General features: G+C 37.1%; 2 protein-coding genes across 3 annotated transcripts in view; one reads left to right on the top strand and one right to left on the bottom strand.

Annotated features, from left to right (window-relative positions):
• LOC103474876 (uncharacterized) overlaps positions 1-12,809 on the top strand; it is a 264,378-nt gene that overhangs the window by 192,305 nt on the left and 59,264 nt on the right. The window lies entirely within an intron of this gene.
• Positions 6,649-11,617, bottom strand: LOC145554713 (uncharacterized). 2 transcript variants are annotated; one of them, XM_081615011.1, is made up of 4 exons: positions 11,517-11,617; positions 11,334-11,426; positions 9,745-9,874; positions 6,649-8,477 (listed from the first exon to the last, which is right to left on the bottom strand). In XM_081615011.1, the coding sequence occupies exons 3-4, from the start codon at positions 9,806-9,808 to the stop codon at positions 6,778-6,780; spliced, it is 1,764 nt and encodes a 587-aa protein (XP_081471137.1). In that variant the 5' UTR covers positions 9,809-9,874; positions 11,334-11,426; positions 11,517-11,617; the 3' UTR covers positions 6,649-6,777. The 2 variants fall into 2 exon arrangements, with proteins under 2 accessions (XP_081471137.1, XP_081471139.1); XM_081615013.1 differs by having other exon boundaries at positions 11,528-11,617.

Here is a 12,809-nt window from a genome sequence, read left to right as displayed (position 1 = left end):
CCAATGACATGTACTTGTTTTTTATGGCTTGACATTTTCTTTTTAACTGTATTTTTTGGGGGGGCTATAGGACTCCCTTGAGAAGAGGTATTTAATCTCAATCGGTTTTTATCCTGGTAAAATAAAGGTTAAATAAGTAAAAAATAATTTGATGATTTGGAACATTCAAGTATGACTAAAACGCAAACAAAGAAATCTGTAAGGGGGCCAAAACCTTTTTGTTGCACTTTATCTGTTTCAGTCAACTTTTTGAAGCTCTGCATAGATTTCTATCCATAATACTTTATTTCTTCTGAAAAATTTCCACCTTTGTCAACTGCTGTGGTTTGAAAGAGTCAAAATATCTGACTTAAAATTACACACCAACAGTATTGGTGTTCAGTATTGCTATATGTCACACTGACTTATGTTTTTGTTCGACCTATCTCCAGCGTAGCCGACTCAACAGCAGCAGACTGAGCAGAGCTACAGATTGTGACGTCTGCTTGCAATCAGCAGCTTTAATAAATCTCCCTCTGCGTTCCCATGAGCGGCCGCAGATTACATGTTTGAGAGCTAATGATGCCGTCTTTCCAGAATTTAGGCAAAAGAAAAATATGGTCTCTTCTTGATGGACGGGCTCTGTTACAGAGTTGGCGAATGCCTGAGTGTTCAGCTCCGGGGCCTGGATGAGGAAAGGGTGATGTAATGCCATAGCAGAGCCTTTCTGCCAGCCAAGGAGCTGATGTGGCAACGCTTTGATTCAGCAGACATTGTGTGTGTCGGGGTGTGTGTGCGCGTGTGTCTGTGCGTGCTCAGGCTGCAGAGAAAGAACAATTGATGGATATGACTTAGATGGATTTTGGCTCAGTGTTGGTGAGTGACATCATTGTCTTGCGCAACAACCAGCTATCAGTGTGTTATGAACTGATTGAGCTGTTTCTTTTCCTGGAAAAGGTGCAGAATTTGGACTCGGTGTCCAGGCTGTTTATTCTTTTCTCAAGTACTTCCAGAAGAGCAATGAAGAAATTCACAAATCTAGTTGTTTGTTGTTTAACAAAAAAAATGCTTTGTGATTTAGTCTGCCTATCTGTTTTTATGCTTTCACTTCATCGACAGCCAGTTTATTTCCCAGAGTTCCCCTCAGGTCTTGAGGTCACGTCCTTCCAGCATCCTCTCTGATGTTGACGTTAGAGGCCTGCTCCCTTCCAGCCCTATCTAATCCTGATGACATCCCACAGAGGACACCATGTCCAGTCTCTCCCTCTGCTGACTACACTTCATGCTGTATCTTTTTGAGAGAGTGAGGTTCTGTAAGAGCGTCACTACTCTTACTTGAGTAAAACTTCTGGACAATAGAAATGTGCAATACAGCATATTTTGGTATCGATCTGATACCCAGTAAATACCACACCAATTCTTTTTAATCAATTTTGACATATCATCAAACTTCTGACCTTTTTTGGTGTTTTATGGTGTTTCTGTTAAAATGTTTTGTTAAAACAAAGAACAGAATTTGGACAAAGTTTATAATTGGCAGTTTTCCTCAGTTGCTTTGGTGCATTTCTCAAATCATTCTTGGTAATTCCAAAACAGTAAGAGCTTTTCAATTCATACAAACAGCATAAAACCTGCAAAATCCATTTACTAAAAATCCTCAGTCCGTCTCTCAGTGTATCTGATAATAGTTGGATTCATGACCATGACTGAAACCAAGGAATGTGTGAAAATTGTCAGAGTGAGGACATTACGTTTGGAACGCTGAACTTGGCTACCTGTGCATAATGCAATGTCCACCAAGCCCAAATTTAGTGACAACAGTTTCCAATTTGAGTTCATAAAAAAAAGATTTGTGCTGAAATGATCCAATGTGGAGAAAGAAATAAAAAGAAATGCTATCCAAGTGTAGCAAGTGGAACCTCACAGGTTAAACATGTATCAAAGCTTTTAGTTTGACATCATGAAACTTGTAAAAAACAGATGTAAACTTTATTTATATCATACCAACAGCAGAGGGCGCCGTTATCCACGATTTGGTCACAAGCTTCCATGATGTACATTATTTTAAAAAATGAAATAAAAACACATCAGGAATTTATCCTCTTGGAAATTTGTTGATTTTGATAATAAAGTGTGACAACATGTTTTAATCTCTGCACCAAAACAACCCTGTTATGTTTATTTTAGTCTTTGCGCATTACGATAAAAGAACAGGACTGGCGTTGGAGGCGAAATGAAGAGAAAATGAGAAACATAAACATAAAAAATATATATTACAATATATATTTCACAACTACTACGTCCACCTTCATATGTTATAACTAGAAAAAATTGTTTTACTATCTATCAGTTGTAATGTTTTAGTTTCTACAGCGCCGCTCCGCTGCAGAAACACAAGCTGGTGGAGCCCTCCAAGAAGCTCCTGGAGAACATCTGTTCTCGTCACAATGAGCCGATGAAGGTTTTTTGTTGCACTGATTAGCAATGCATCTGCATCTTGTGCACCATGGATGAACACAAATGATCCTAATATATTTATTGCAACAAAGACTTTTTTATTTTTGAAAGTTTTTTTTATTTAAGTGAATTATAGTTTCTTGGTTTTTTGTTTTTGTATTTTTTATTTCATTCCAGTCCTGGGTTGCCTTTTATAATCATGTTTACATCCGTTCTTCTCAGGAGAGAACATCCAACAGGTTCAAAACAAGTCAAGTTTGAAGAATAAAGTGCAATTCACTAGCAGTAAATATTGTGCTAGTATCAGTATTGGACCAAAGAAAGCGAGGCAGTTGCAAGCCTTTATAATTGAAAATGTGACGCATTTTATCGGTCAAATAGACTCAAAAAATTGTAACACAGGGCTTAAAGTAAAAAAAATCCTGAGCCTGAAACTTATCATGGTGATATAAATTAACTATACCGTTGCTATTGCCACAGTTTAATAAATGTGGAGAAAATAAATCTTTAATTGCTGCTACTTTGGAGGCTGAGGGTGTAGAAAGGACAGTTCTTGTTGACCCAGTAGTTTTGGTTGGCCCAGAGAAAATGGGTGGTCCAAGAACAGTTTCTGCAGATGAGTGAAGGATACCAGTTGTTCCAGAAGATGCTCTAATGCAGTGGTGTCAAACTCATTTTTATTTTGGGCCGAATCAAAAATCTGAATGTTCTTAAAGGGCTGGTTGCACCAGAATCTATTGATAAAACCAATAAAACTGTTAAAATATCAATAAATAGCTGTTCCTCCGGGATTTGAGATTATTTTAGTGTTTATTTTTGCAATCAAAATGACAGATTTTGTGGTGAATATTAAGAAATATTTGTAATTGTTATTTTACAGTATTTACGCTAATGTATTATGTTAAATGTGACTCTTTATCACTCGCTGTATCAGTTACGGATTTAATGTTTTTGACCAATTTTGAGAAAATTTGCATTAAAATCAGGAAAAAAAATGTGGAAATTTGTTGATTTTGTGTGATTTTTGCAGATTTGTGAAAAACTGGAAGGACTTATTGATGTAATTTCGAGTCCAGAGGGCCACATAAAAAGCTACGGCGGGCCAGATTTGGCCCCCGGGCCTTGAGTTTGACACCTCTGCTCTAATGTGACCATGGGGCCAGGCTGGAGCAGCAGAGGGGGCTAAGAGTCTATTTGCCAAGAACATAGTTTTAACAGATCTAGAGGTTGTTTTGGTTGACTTTGATGAGTATGGTGGCTAAGAGCCCTGGATGAAGTTTGAATCAGTTTTATGTGACAGTTTTGTTTTGGAGATCTATCAATGTCATAGTAAATGTCTGAGAAGAAATCCTGTATTTCTGTGCCAAATGGACTCAAAAGGACCTTTGCAGCATTGGACATCATGTGCACGGTGTCTCCAGAAATATCCAACAAGAAGGGTTTTCTTTACGAGCACGCGTTTCAAGTCCTCCATTTTTACCTCTCATGACAGCACAATTGTCCATAAGAATGCTGACGACTTGCCTCCACTTAAGATTGTTTGAAGCGAGAATGTCTCCTGGTGTTCCAAAAGAATATTTGCTGTTGTAATGTTAACTTTTTTTTGCTGGCTAAATGCTGAGTAATAACTTTTTTATGGTCTTCATCAAAATAGCACGTTCAGAATTTTGTCCATGTTGCAGTTGGTTGACTCATCAATATTCAAAGAAAACATCGTATTTTCAGTTTTTCCGACAGAACTTTTTTAAGTTGAGGGGCCAGGCCATGTGTGCTTAAATAGCTAACGTGTATTTTGACATTGAGAGTTTAGCTAATGCAGTTTTGTCCTCAGTTAACTTTTTGCACAGCTTAACTAATGGCTGTGAAATTGTGAAAGACAAGTCATGTTCGGTTATGAACGCACACAAACACATTTTTTGCTCACAGACACGATCAGTGAAGGACGCCAGAGTGTTTGCCGTCAATGTAGCTCCAGGTAACGTGCAGATGTAGAGTAGCGCTTGGACAGCAGCTCTGTCGGTTTTGTCTAAAATCATGTCGCAGGAGAGCCTTCTTGCTGCTCGTAGCATGCAGCAGCTTTTTAAGGCACACGACACAAAAACAAGCTCCAGACACTGCGAGTTTCCTCTAGCCATGCCCAGCGCCACTCGTCCTTAATTCCTTTGTCGAGTAAACGTGTTTCTTTACCGGGTGAGACAAACTCCATCTTCTTTCATATCGCATTTGATTTAACCCCCGAACCCAACGCTTGCGCTTCTCTACACACCGTTTTACAGTCATTGGTCAAGAACACGGGAGCTAGAATTCTGATTGGCAGACATCTTTGTCTAGTATTAACCGCCGAATGGTCCATTGCTCGCTTTGCTTGAAAAGCCGGAAATCAGATCCCCGTCCGAGCCCTTTAAGCCCTGTGTAGTAAATAATGATTTTTTTTTATTGAATTTTTTTTACTTCAGAGTTGCAACTAACAGCAGTTTAGTCACAAACAAAAATCCCTAGTGTATTCAATAAAATATTTATTTAAAAAATCAAACCATAAGTGGAAGAGAAGCATCTAAAAAAACAGCTGTGTGAAGCCGACACCCCACCCACGTCAAAAAATCCAGCAAATAGTCTGAATGGTTAGTGCTCCGTTAGTGCAGGTTTGTGCCGTTAAAATTAAACGTTTTGGCTTCTGAGATATTAAAAGTTATAATTTTGGCCAATGACATCACCGTCACCCCATCTTGTTCCAAAACAAACCAAAGTTAGTGCTTCGTTTGTGCCATTAAAATTTTTGTTTGTGCAGCTTTGGTTTCTGAGATATTAAAAATTATTTTTTAGGTCATCCAGAGTTCACCATCCCCCCATCTTGCTCCAAAACAAGCCAAAGTGTGGGCTACTTTGTTTAAATTCTTCAGATTTTCAGCTGTTGTACAATGTGTACCTTCTTTTGTTTTGGACTTCAATAAAGATTTAGAGGAAGAAAAAATGTGTCTCCTTTCAAGAAATGTTTTAAGATAGCAATGTTTTCTCACAAATATAGCGTTCTTTCTCCACAATAATTGCATCCTGCCAATAAAGGACATGCAGCCGTGACCCTAACGTAATGTGTATAACCTGTTCAACTGTGCTTTAGTTTCGAAGGTGGTCTGAACAATTATATTCACATTGTTGGCTTACTTTCTGCTGATTATGCAGCAAACCGGTAAAAATAATTTTAAAAAAATTTACAGCTAATATGCTAGTTGCTTGAGCAAAGTTTTTGCAGAGTAAAAGAGTAAGTGCTTCACTGGTTCAACAAAGTTCATCCAAGTAATGTACTTAATATTTAATATATTTTAAATGCAACAATTTTCATTTCATCCTATTTCTGACATTAAATGTGTATGCACTTCAAGGATTTTGAAAAGCACATAAAATTTTTGCGAACTTTGACATAGTTCTCACACAACTGGGATTGGCTCCACCCACACTGTATTGAGCCCCCCACTCCTCCACCCCCAATCTCGTTTTGGTGGCAGAGCAAGTGTAATTTCAACCTCTCGTTAAAATTATTCTCAAAGAAATCATTTTCAATAAGTAATTTTTGGAATTTTTCCAAACCTCTGATTTTCATTTTTGAACAAGTAAATTAATGCTCAGGTTTCTCATAAAATATTGACTCAATGCAATCCATCCCCATAAAAGCAGAGAGGATGTATGCATGGCTAGCTTACATTTATTTAAATTCACAACTTATATTTGAAGTCCAGACTTTTTAAAGCTATTGAAACATAGAGAGGCACTTTATTGCAGCATTTACATTCATATAGAATCATTAACACTTAAGCATATGCATAAAGGGCACATCTTCTGAATTAAATTCATCGGACAAAATTATAACTTTTAATATCTCAGAAACCAAAGCTGCACAAACAAAAATTTCAACGGCACAAACGGAGCACTAACGAACTAGCCCTCTTTGGTTTGTTTTGGAGCAATATGGGGGGATGGTGAACTCTGAATGACCTAAAAAATAATTTTTAATATCTCAGAAACCAAAGCTGCACAAACAAAAAATTTAACGGCAAAAACCTGCACAAATGAAGCACTAACCGTTCAGACTATTTGCTGGATTTTTTGACGTGGGTGGGGTGTCAGCTTCACACAGCACAAAAAACAAAACAAAAAAAATCCTAATTAGCACGAACATTCTCCACAATAAACCCTGCAACAATAACATTTCAAAAATCAATTTCCACTCTTTATTGTTTCATAGACTTCAACACACAACAGAATAATCTTTTTCTTCTGAGTCTTCCATTTCAAATATGATCCTCATTCCCTGTGCCTACAATATCACAACTAGAATGTTTATCTTTAGTGGATTCTCATGTGCTTGTTTAAACTTGATTTCTGGCTACATTGATAACCACAAACATCACAACTGAAAGGTTTCTCTCCAGTGTGGATTCTCATGTGTTCATTTAAACTCGACTTTCTGCGACATCTGTATCCACAAAAATCACAACTGAAAGGTTTATCTTCTGTGTGGATTCTCATGTGTACATTTAAATGTGATTTCTGGCTACATCTGTATTCACAAAGATCACAACTGAAAGGTTTTTCCTCGGTGTGGATTCTCATGTGTACATTTAAACTTGATTTTCTGCTAAATCTGTATTCACAAATGTCACAACTGAAAGGTTTCTCTCCAGTGTGGATTCTCATGTGGTTGTTTAAACTTGATTTCTGGCTACATTGATAACCACAAACATCACAACTGAAAGGTTTCTCTCCAGTGTGGATTCTCATGTGTTCATTTAAACTCGACTTTCTGCGAAATCTGTATCCACAAAAATCACAACTGAAAGGTTTATCTTCTGTGTGGATTCTCATGTGTACATTTAAATGTGATTTTGTGCTAAATCTGTATCCACAAAGATCACAACTGAAAGGTTTCTCTCCTGTGTGGATTCTCATGTGTATATTTAAACTTGATTTCTGGCTACATCTGTATTCACAAAGATCACAACTGTAAGGTTTTTCCTCGGTGTGGATTCTCAAGTGTACATTTAAACTTGATTTTCTGCTAAATCTGTATTCACAAATGTCACAACTGAAAGGTTTCTCTCCTGTGTGGATTCTCATGTGTACATTTAAACTTGCTTTTACGCTAAATCTGTATCCACAAAGACCACAACTGAAAGGTTTATCCTCCGTGTGGATTCTCATGTGTCTATTTAAACTTGTTTTTACATTACATCTGTATTCGCAAAGATCACAACTGAAAGGTTTCTCTCCTGTGTGGATTCTCATGTGTCTATTTAAACTTGTTTTTACACTACATCTGAATTCGCAAAGATCACAACTGAAAGGTTTATCCTCTGTGTGGATTCTCATGTGTACATTTAAATTTGATTTTACATTACAACTGTATCCGCAAAGATCACAACTGAAAGGTTTCTCTCCTGTGTGGATTCTCATGTGTGTGTCAAAGTTTCTTCTGTTGCTAAATGTGTGGCCACACAATTTGCAGAGATGTTCATGTCCTGCTAGGGTTCTCGCATGTCTTTTTGATGTTGGATTTTTTTTACATATTTCACCATTGTCATCACAGCTAAACTTCATTTCAACCTGAACTTTCCTCTTTGATGCTAGGGTTTTCTTTGAAGTAAAGGATTTCATTTTACTCTCAAGGTTTGGAGAACCTTTAGTTGAAAGGCTCACCTTGCTGTCATTTCTGCTGTATTTACATTTTGGCTTGTAATCTGGCAATTGTTCAATTTGGCAGAAAACATTATTTACATCAGCTTCATCCTCCTCTTCATCCTCCTCCTCAATGAGTTCAGTCTCTGATGAGTTGGAATAATCTCCATGATCTTGATTCCTCATAGGTTCTGCTGCTTCACAGTGATCTTCTGGTAACTCTCTGTGGTGCTGATGAAGGTGAGAAGACAGGAGAAACTCATCATCATCCTCATTCATGGTTGGTGGGAGAGACTCTGGACCTTGTAGGTCAAAACCTGGACCATGTTCTTCAGGAGCATCTTCTTTAAGCAGTAACATCTGCTGAGCATCTGCAGGAACCAATGAAGCAAATTATGTACATTATAAACCACTGCAGCTTTATATTCACATCAACATTACTAGTGTTACAAACCAACGTACATAAATGTTTGACTTTAGGTTGAACTGCAATGTTATTCGCTCTGAGGTTCACAATAAGATTGATGCCTGTTAAAATATGTATTTTAAGTCTGGCTTTTTTTAAAGTAAAACTAGTAAGTCTCAAATATCTTACATCATCACATAATAAATAGCAATATTTTCAACTTTAAACGTTTTTTTTATTAAAACTCGATGGGTTGGTGATCAGCCATCCTGATGCCATCTACCACCAGACTTAGTCTCTTTTCTGGTGAAAACCCTGAATAAGATCAATTAACTTTTGATTACTCATTAATCGATAACTTGCATCTGTAGCAGAAAACCAAAGAAATCATAGTTGAGTTATTTAAATGGGACGTTTTTGTTGCTAGTTTTCACTTTTTGTTTACAATCTTGTTGCAAAAACATGTTACTTTGTAACTTGAATTGATGAATGTTATCATTGTGTTCATAAATTTAAATATAAATTTGTCTCTTTTGAAAAATGTGTCAACTTCTGTTTTATGCACATTACACAGACTTTAATAACAAACTGAAACCCAGAACAAAGAAAACAAATCACTTTGGTCTGATGACATGAAGATAATAAATTCATCAAGGTGACATTTTTGTGCCACTGATGCTCTGAATAAAATGTTTGATCTAACAGGGAATCAGGACAAAGTCACTCTGGCCTAAAGCTGTTTACAGTAATTTGCTTCATTTAGGAACTAGAGACAGTTTCTTAAGAGCTGGACTCTTTAAGTTCATGAAGCTGTTGTGATTGAATGAAGACTTCCCAGACCAAAGTGCCACGAAACCCAGTTCAGAGCTGATGAGGTAGAGAGTCTCGCTATAACCATCATTTAAACACTTTGTTCAAACTGGGTGAAGATCAGAAAGATAACCGACTTCAACCCTAAATAATGAGAGCTATTTAGAAAAAGAAAGCCAAAGACCTGAACATCATCTTCAATGGTTTTAGGAACCAGAGCTCCATTGAACCAAGAGCAGCAGAAAAGTTGAATATTTCAATGATGAATCAGGTTTGATACATTTATTTGCGTTGGGATTCAGTCACTCTTCCATCACATAGAAAGCTAATATGCTAACACAAACTGTTTCTCAACTTTCTGTTAAGAAGATAAACCTCAGAAAGCTGCTCCTAAACCATTACTGATAAGAAAACATACAGACCTGATCCATGCTGTAGGACTTTGGGGTTGAAATCAGCCTCCAGAGTTTTGCCTTGATGCTCCATTTCTTCTAATGGAGACCACAACCAGAGTGATGGGTGAACTGGTGGTGAGGTCAACTTGTAGACCAGCTGGGAGAGACAAGAACCACAAAATGAACAAAGTTAAAAAGCTACAAATCATTGTAAAATACAATGTGATTCTGTAACTCATCTATTAGGGCCTTTAGTTGGTCCCAGTTATCCTCACAGGACAATAGCTGGGGTTCTTAATGTGCAGAATTGTATTTTCTACGTTTGTTCAAAAACCAGAATACAGACTTCTGCTAAACTTTGGTAACCAAACTGAAATATTGAAAGGAGGGTTGAAACGATTCCTCCAATGATTCGAGTAACTTGATTACTAAAATTTATCTGCCTCGAAGCTTCATTAATTTATGTTTTATTATTTAGCGCACCGTGTTCCGGCCAGGATATTACCTGCGTTGCACGGAGCTCTCACTTCCGCCTCTGAGTTGTTGAAAAAGGCTAAGTGTTGGCGGCATAACGTCCAATCTTCATGTTTGGCCCTTTTGGATTTTATTGATTGATGATAATTCCCGACATTTTATCATTTTTGGGGAACCAATAAGCATCCTTAAAATGACTGGGGTGATAACAGGAGTACGGCAGTCTTTCTCCACCGGGGGCTGCTGGTTGAAAGCGAACGGCGGGAAGAACGCTGAGGAGTATTTATTCAGGTGAGCCGATAGACTGAGCACGGCGGGCGGCTGAGTAGCTGATGCTTACAGTGCAAGTGGAGCTTTACCGGCGAACCGCACAATAAATTTCATATCCCGGTCTGAAGAAACGGGTGGCAGAGCGCATCGTACATGGCTGGTAGATGAGTTTCTGAGTGTGACGAACGAAGGTGCCGTAAATATCCCGTATTGCTCCCCTCGTTTTTACGTTCGTCCCCTGGTCTATTTCCTTCCCTCCACCCCCATCTTATGTTCGTTCGCTCAACTGGCCCCCTCCCCCACCACTCCAGGTGACATTTTCCGTATTTTCAAACCCAAAGTATAATAAGCATATTTGTGAGCCTGCCTCTTTATTATTTAATTGAATATAATTTCAGATTTTTGCATAAATTTTCTTCTGGTTAACTTAGAAAGTGAGCTATTATTGTTACAGGTTAGTTTTCTAAACTACAAAAAAGTAACTGTTAGGGATGCTCAATGTTGAAAAATTGGACTGATATTGATATTTGATAGTAACACTAGTATTATGCCAGATTTACCAATATTTCATTTTATAATTTTTTATTCGATTACTCCATTAATCACAAGAATAATCAATAGACTACTCGACTACTAAAATATTCGTTTACAACAGCCCTAGTTGAAAGCTTACAGAAAAAGAAAAACTAATGATTAAAACTGAAAAAGCACTAAATAAATTAGATAAAATGACAGAAATATGGCAGTGGCCCCTGACAGTACAAGCAATATACAAAGAGCGAAATTACACAAAAGCAGTCATTTAAAGCGTGTGGAAGAATTTATGCATTATTTCATCAAAGTTTTAATTCCACAGCAATATTTCAGCTCACCAGGACGCTGGAGTTCACAGATGATCCCACAACTGATCCTCAGCAGGAAATGGCCGCTCTGCGCCGCACTCAGCTCTTCTTCACCATCCGTTTCTGAAACACACCATCCTGTTAAAATACTGCCTGCTCAACACTTTACTAAGAAGGAACAGACATGTTTCAACAAACTATAACAATATTTACCGTTTTCTTACCAGAAATATCACCGAACAATGAAAAGCGGGACGCGTTGTCCCCGCGTGACCGAAGATGGAGAAACAGGAAATTCTATGCAGTTTCTTCTTCTTCTTCTTGCGGTTTTTGCGGGTTGGCAAAAAAAAAAAAAAAAAAAAACTTTCCGGTGTGCATCGCCGCCACCTACTGGTGAGGAGTGTAGGTAAAAATGGCAATTTTATTCAATTTGCAGAGAGAAAACATTATACTTTTAGTTCGAACTGTCATTGTTAGATATTGAAACAAATACTGATAACATTCATTTATTGAGTTGTTTTGTAGAAAGTTTTCTCAGTCAAATCTCGCTTTCACCTTTTCAACTTTTAAAGATTAATAACCAATAACTTTTATTGTCAAACTGCAGAACTTTGCATTGTATTAGGTTTTCTCACACATACAAGTATTACATATGTCTATATATTTTATAATATATTATGTCTTTTACATGTCTCACATTTATGAGGAAAATATATTTTTCATAAATACCATTAAGCTAAAAAGTATTCATACTCCTTCTATGCTTATGTTTATGTTCTAAATCAGTTTCCACTCATTAGTGTCCTCTAGCTCAACACACAGCTGAATATTTTTTCTTTTTGTTTTGATTCTTCTATTTAAAACGTGATTTGTCTGCATGTCCTGTCCCTAAAATATCACAACTAAAATGTTTATCTTTGTGGATTCTTGTGTATCTGTTCAAATTTGATTTCTGGCTACATCTATACCCACAAAGATCACAACTGAAAGGTTTCTCCCCTGTGTTGATGTTCATATGTGTGTTTAAATCACCTTTGTCCTAGAATCATTACTCACAAACATCATAGCAAAATGGTTTCTGTTCTAGGGTGGTTCTCTTGTGTGAGATTAGATTTGATATATAGATAAATCGTTTGTTTTATAAAGATCGCAGCAGTAAGTTGTGTGGCCTGTGTGGATTCTCATGTGTGTTTGAACTTGATTTCAGGATATATCAGTGTACACAAAGATCACAACTGAAAGATTTTTCTCTTGTGTTTCATGTATCTGTTTAAACTTGATTTACATTTACAGTGGATATGGAAAGTATTCACACACTTTTACATTTTTCACTCTTTGCTTTATTGCAGCCATTTGGTAAAAATCAAAAAAGTTATTTCACATGAATGTAACTCAGCATCCCATCTTGACAGAGACAAAACAAATTTAGAATTCTTTGCAAATTTATTAAAATATAAAAACTGAAATATCACATTGTCATAAGTATTCAGACCCTTTGCGCTGTAG

This window comes from Poecilia reticulata, chromosome 13, assembly GCF_904066995.2.
Source record: "Poecilia reticulata chromosome 13, P_reticulata-male-v2, whole genome shotgun sequence".
Taxonomy (NCBI): Eukaryota; Metazoa; Chordata; class Actinopteri; order Cyprinodontiformes; family Poeciliidae; genus Poecilia; species Poecilia reticulata.
This window is presented reverse-complemented; position numbering and strand designations above follow the sequence as displayed.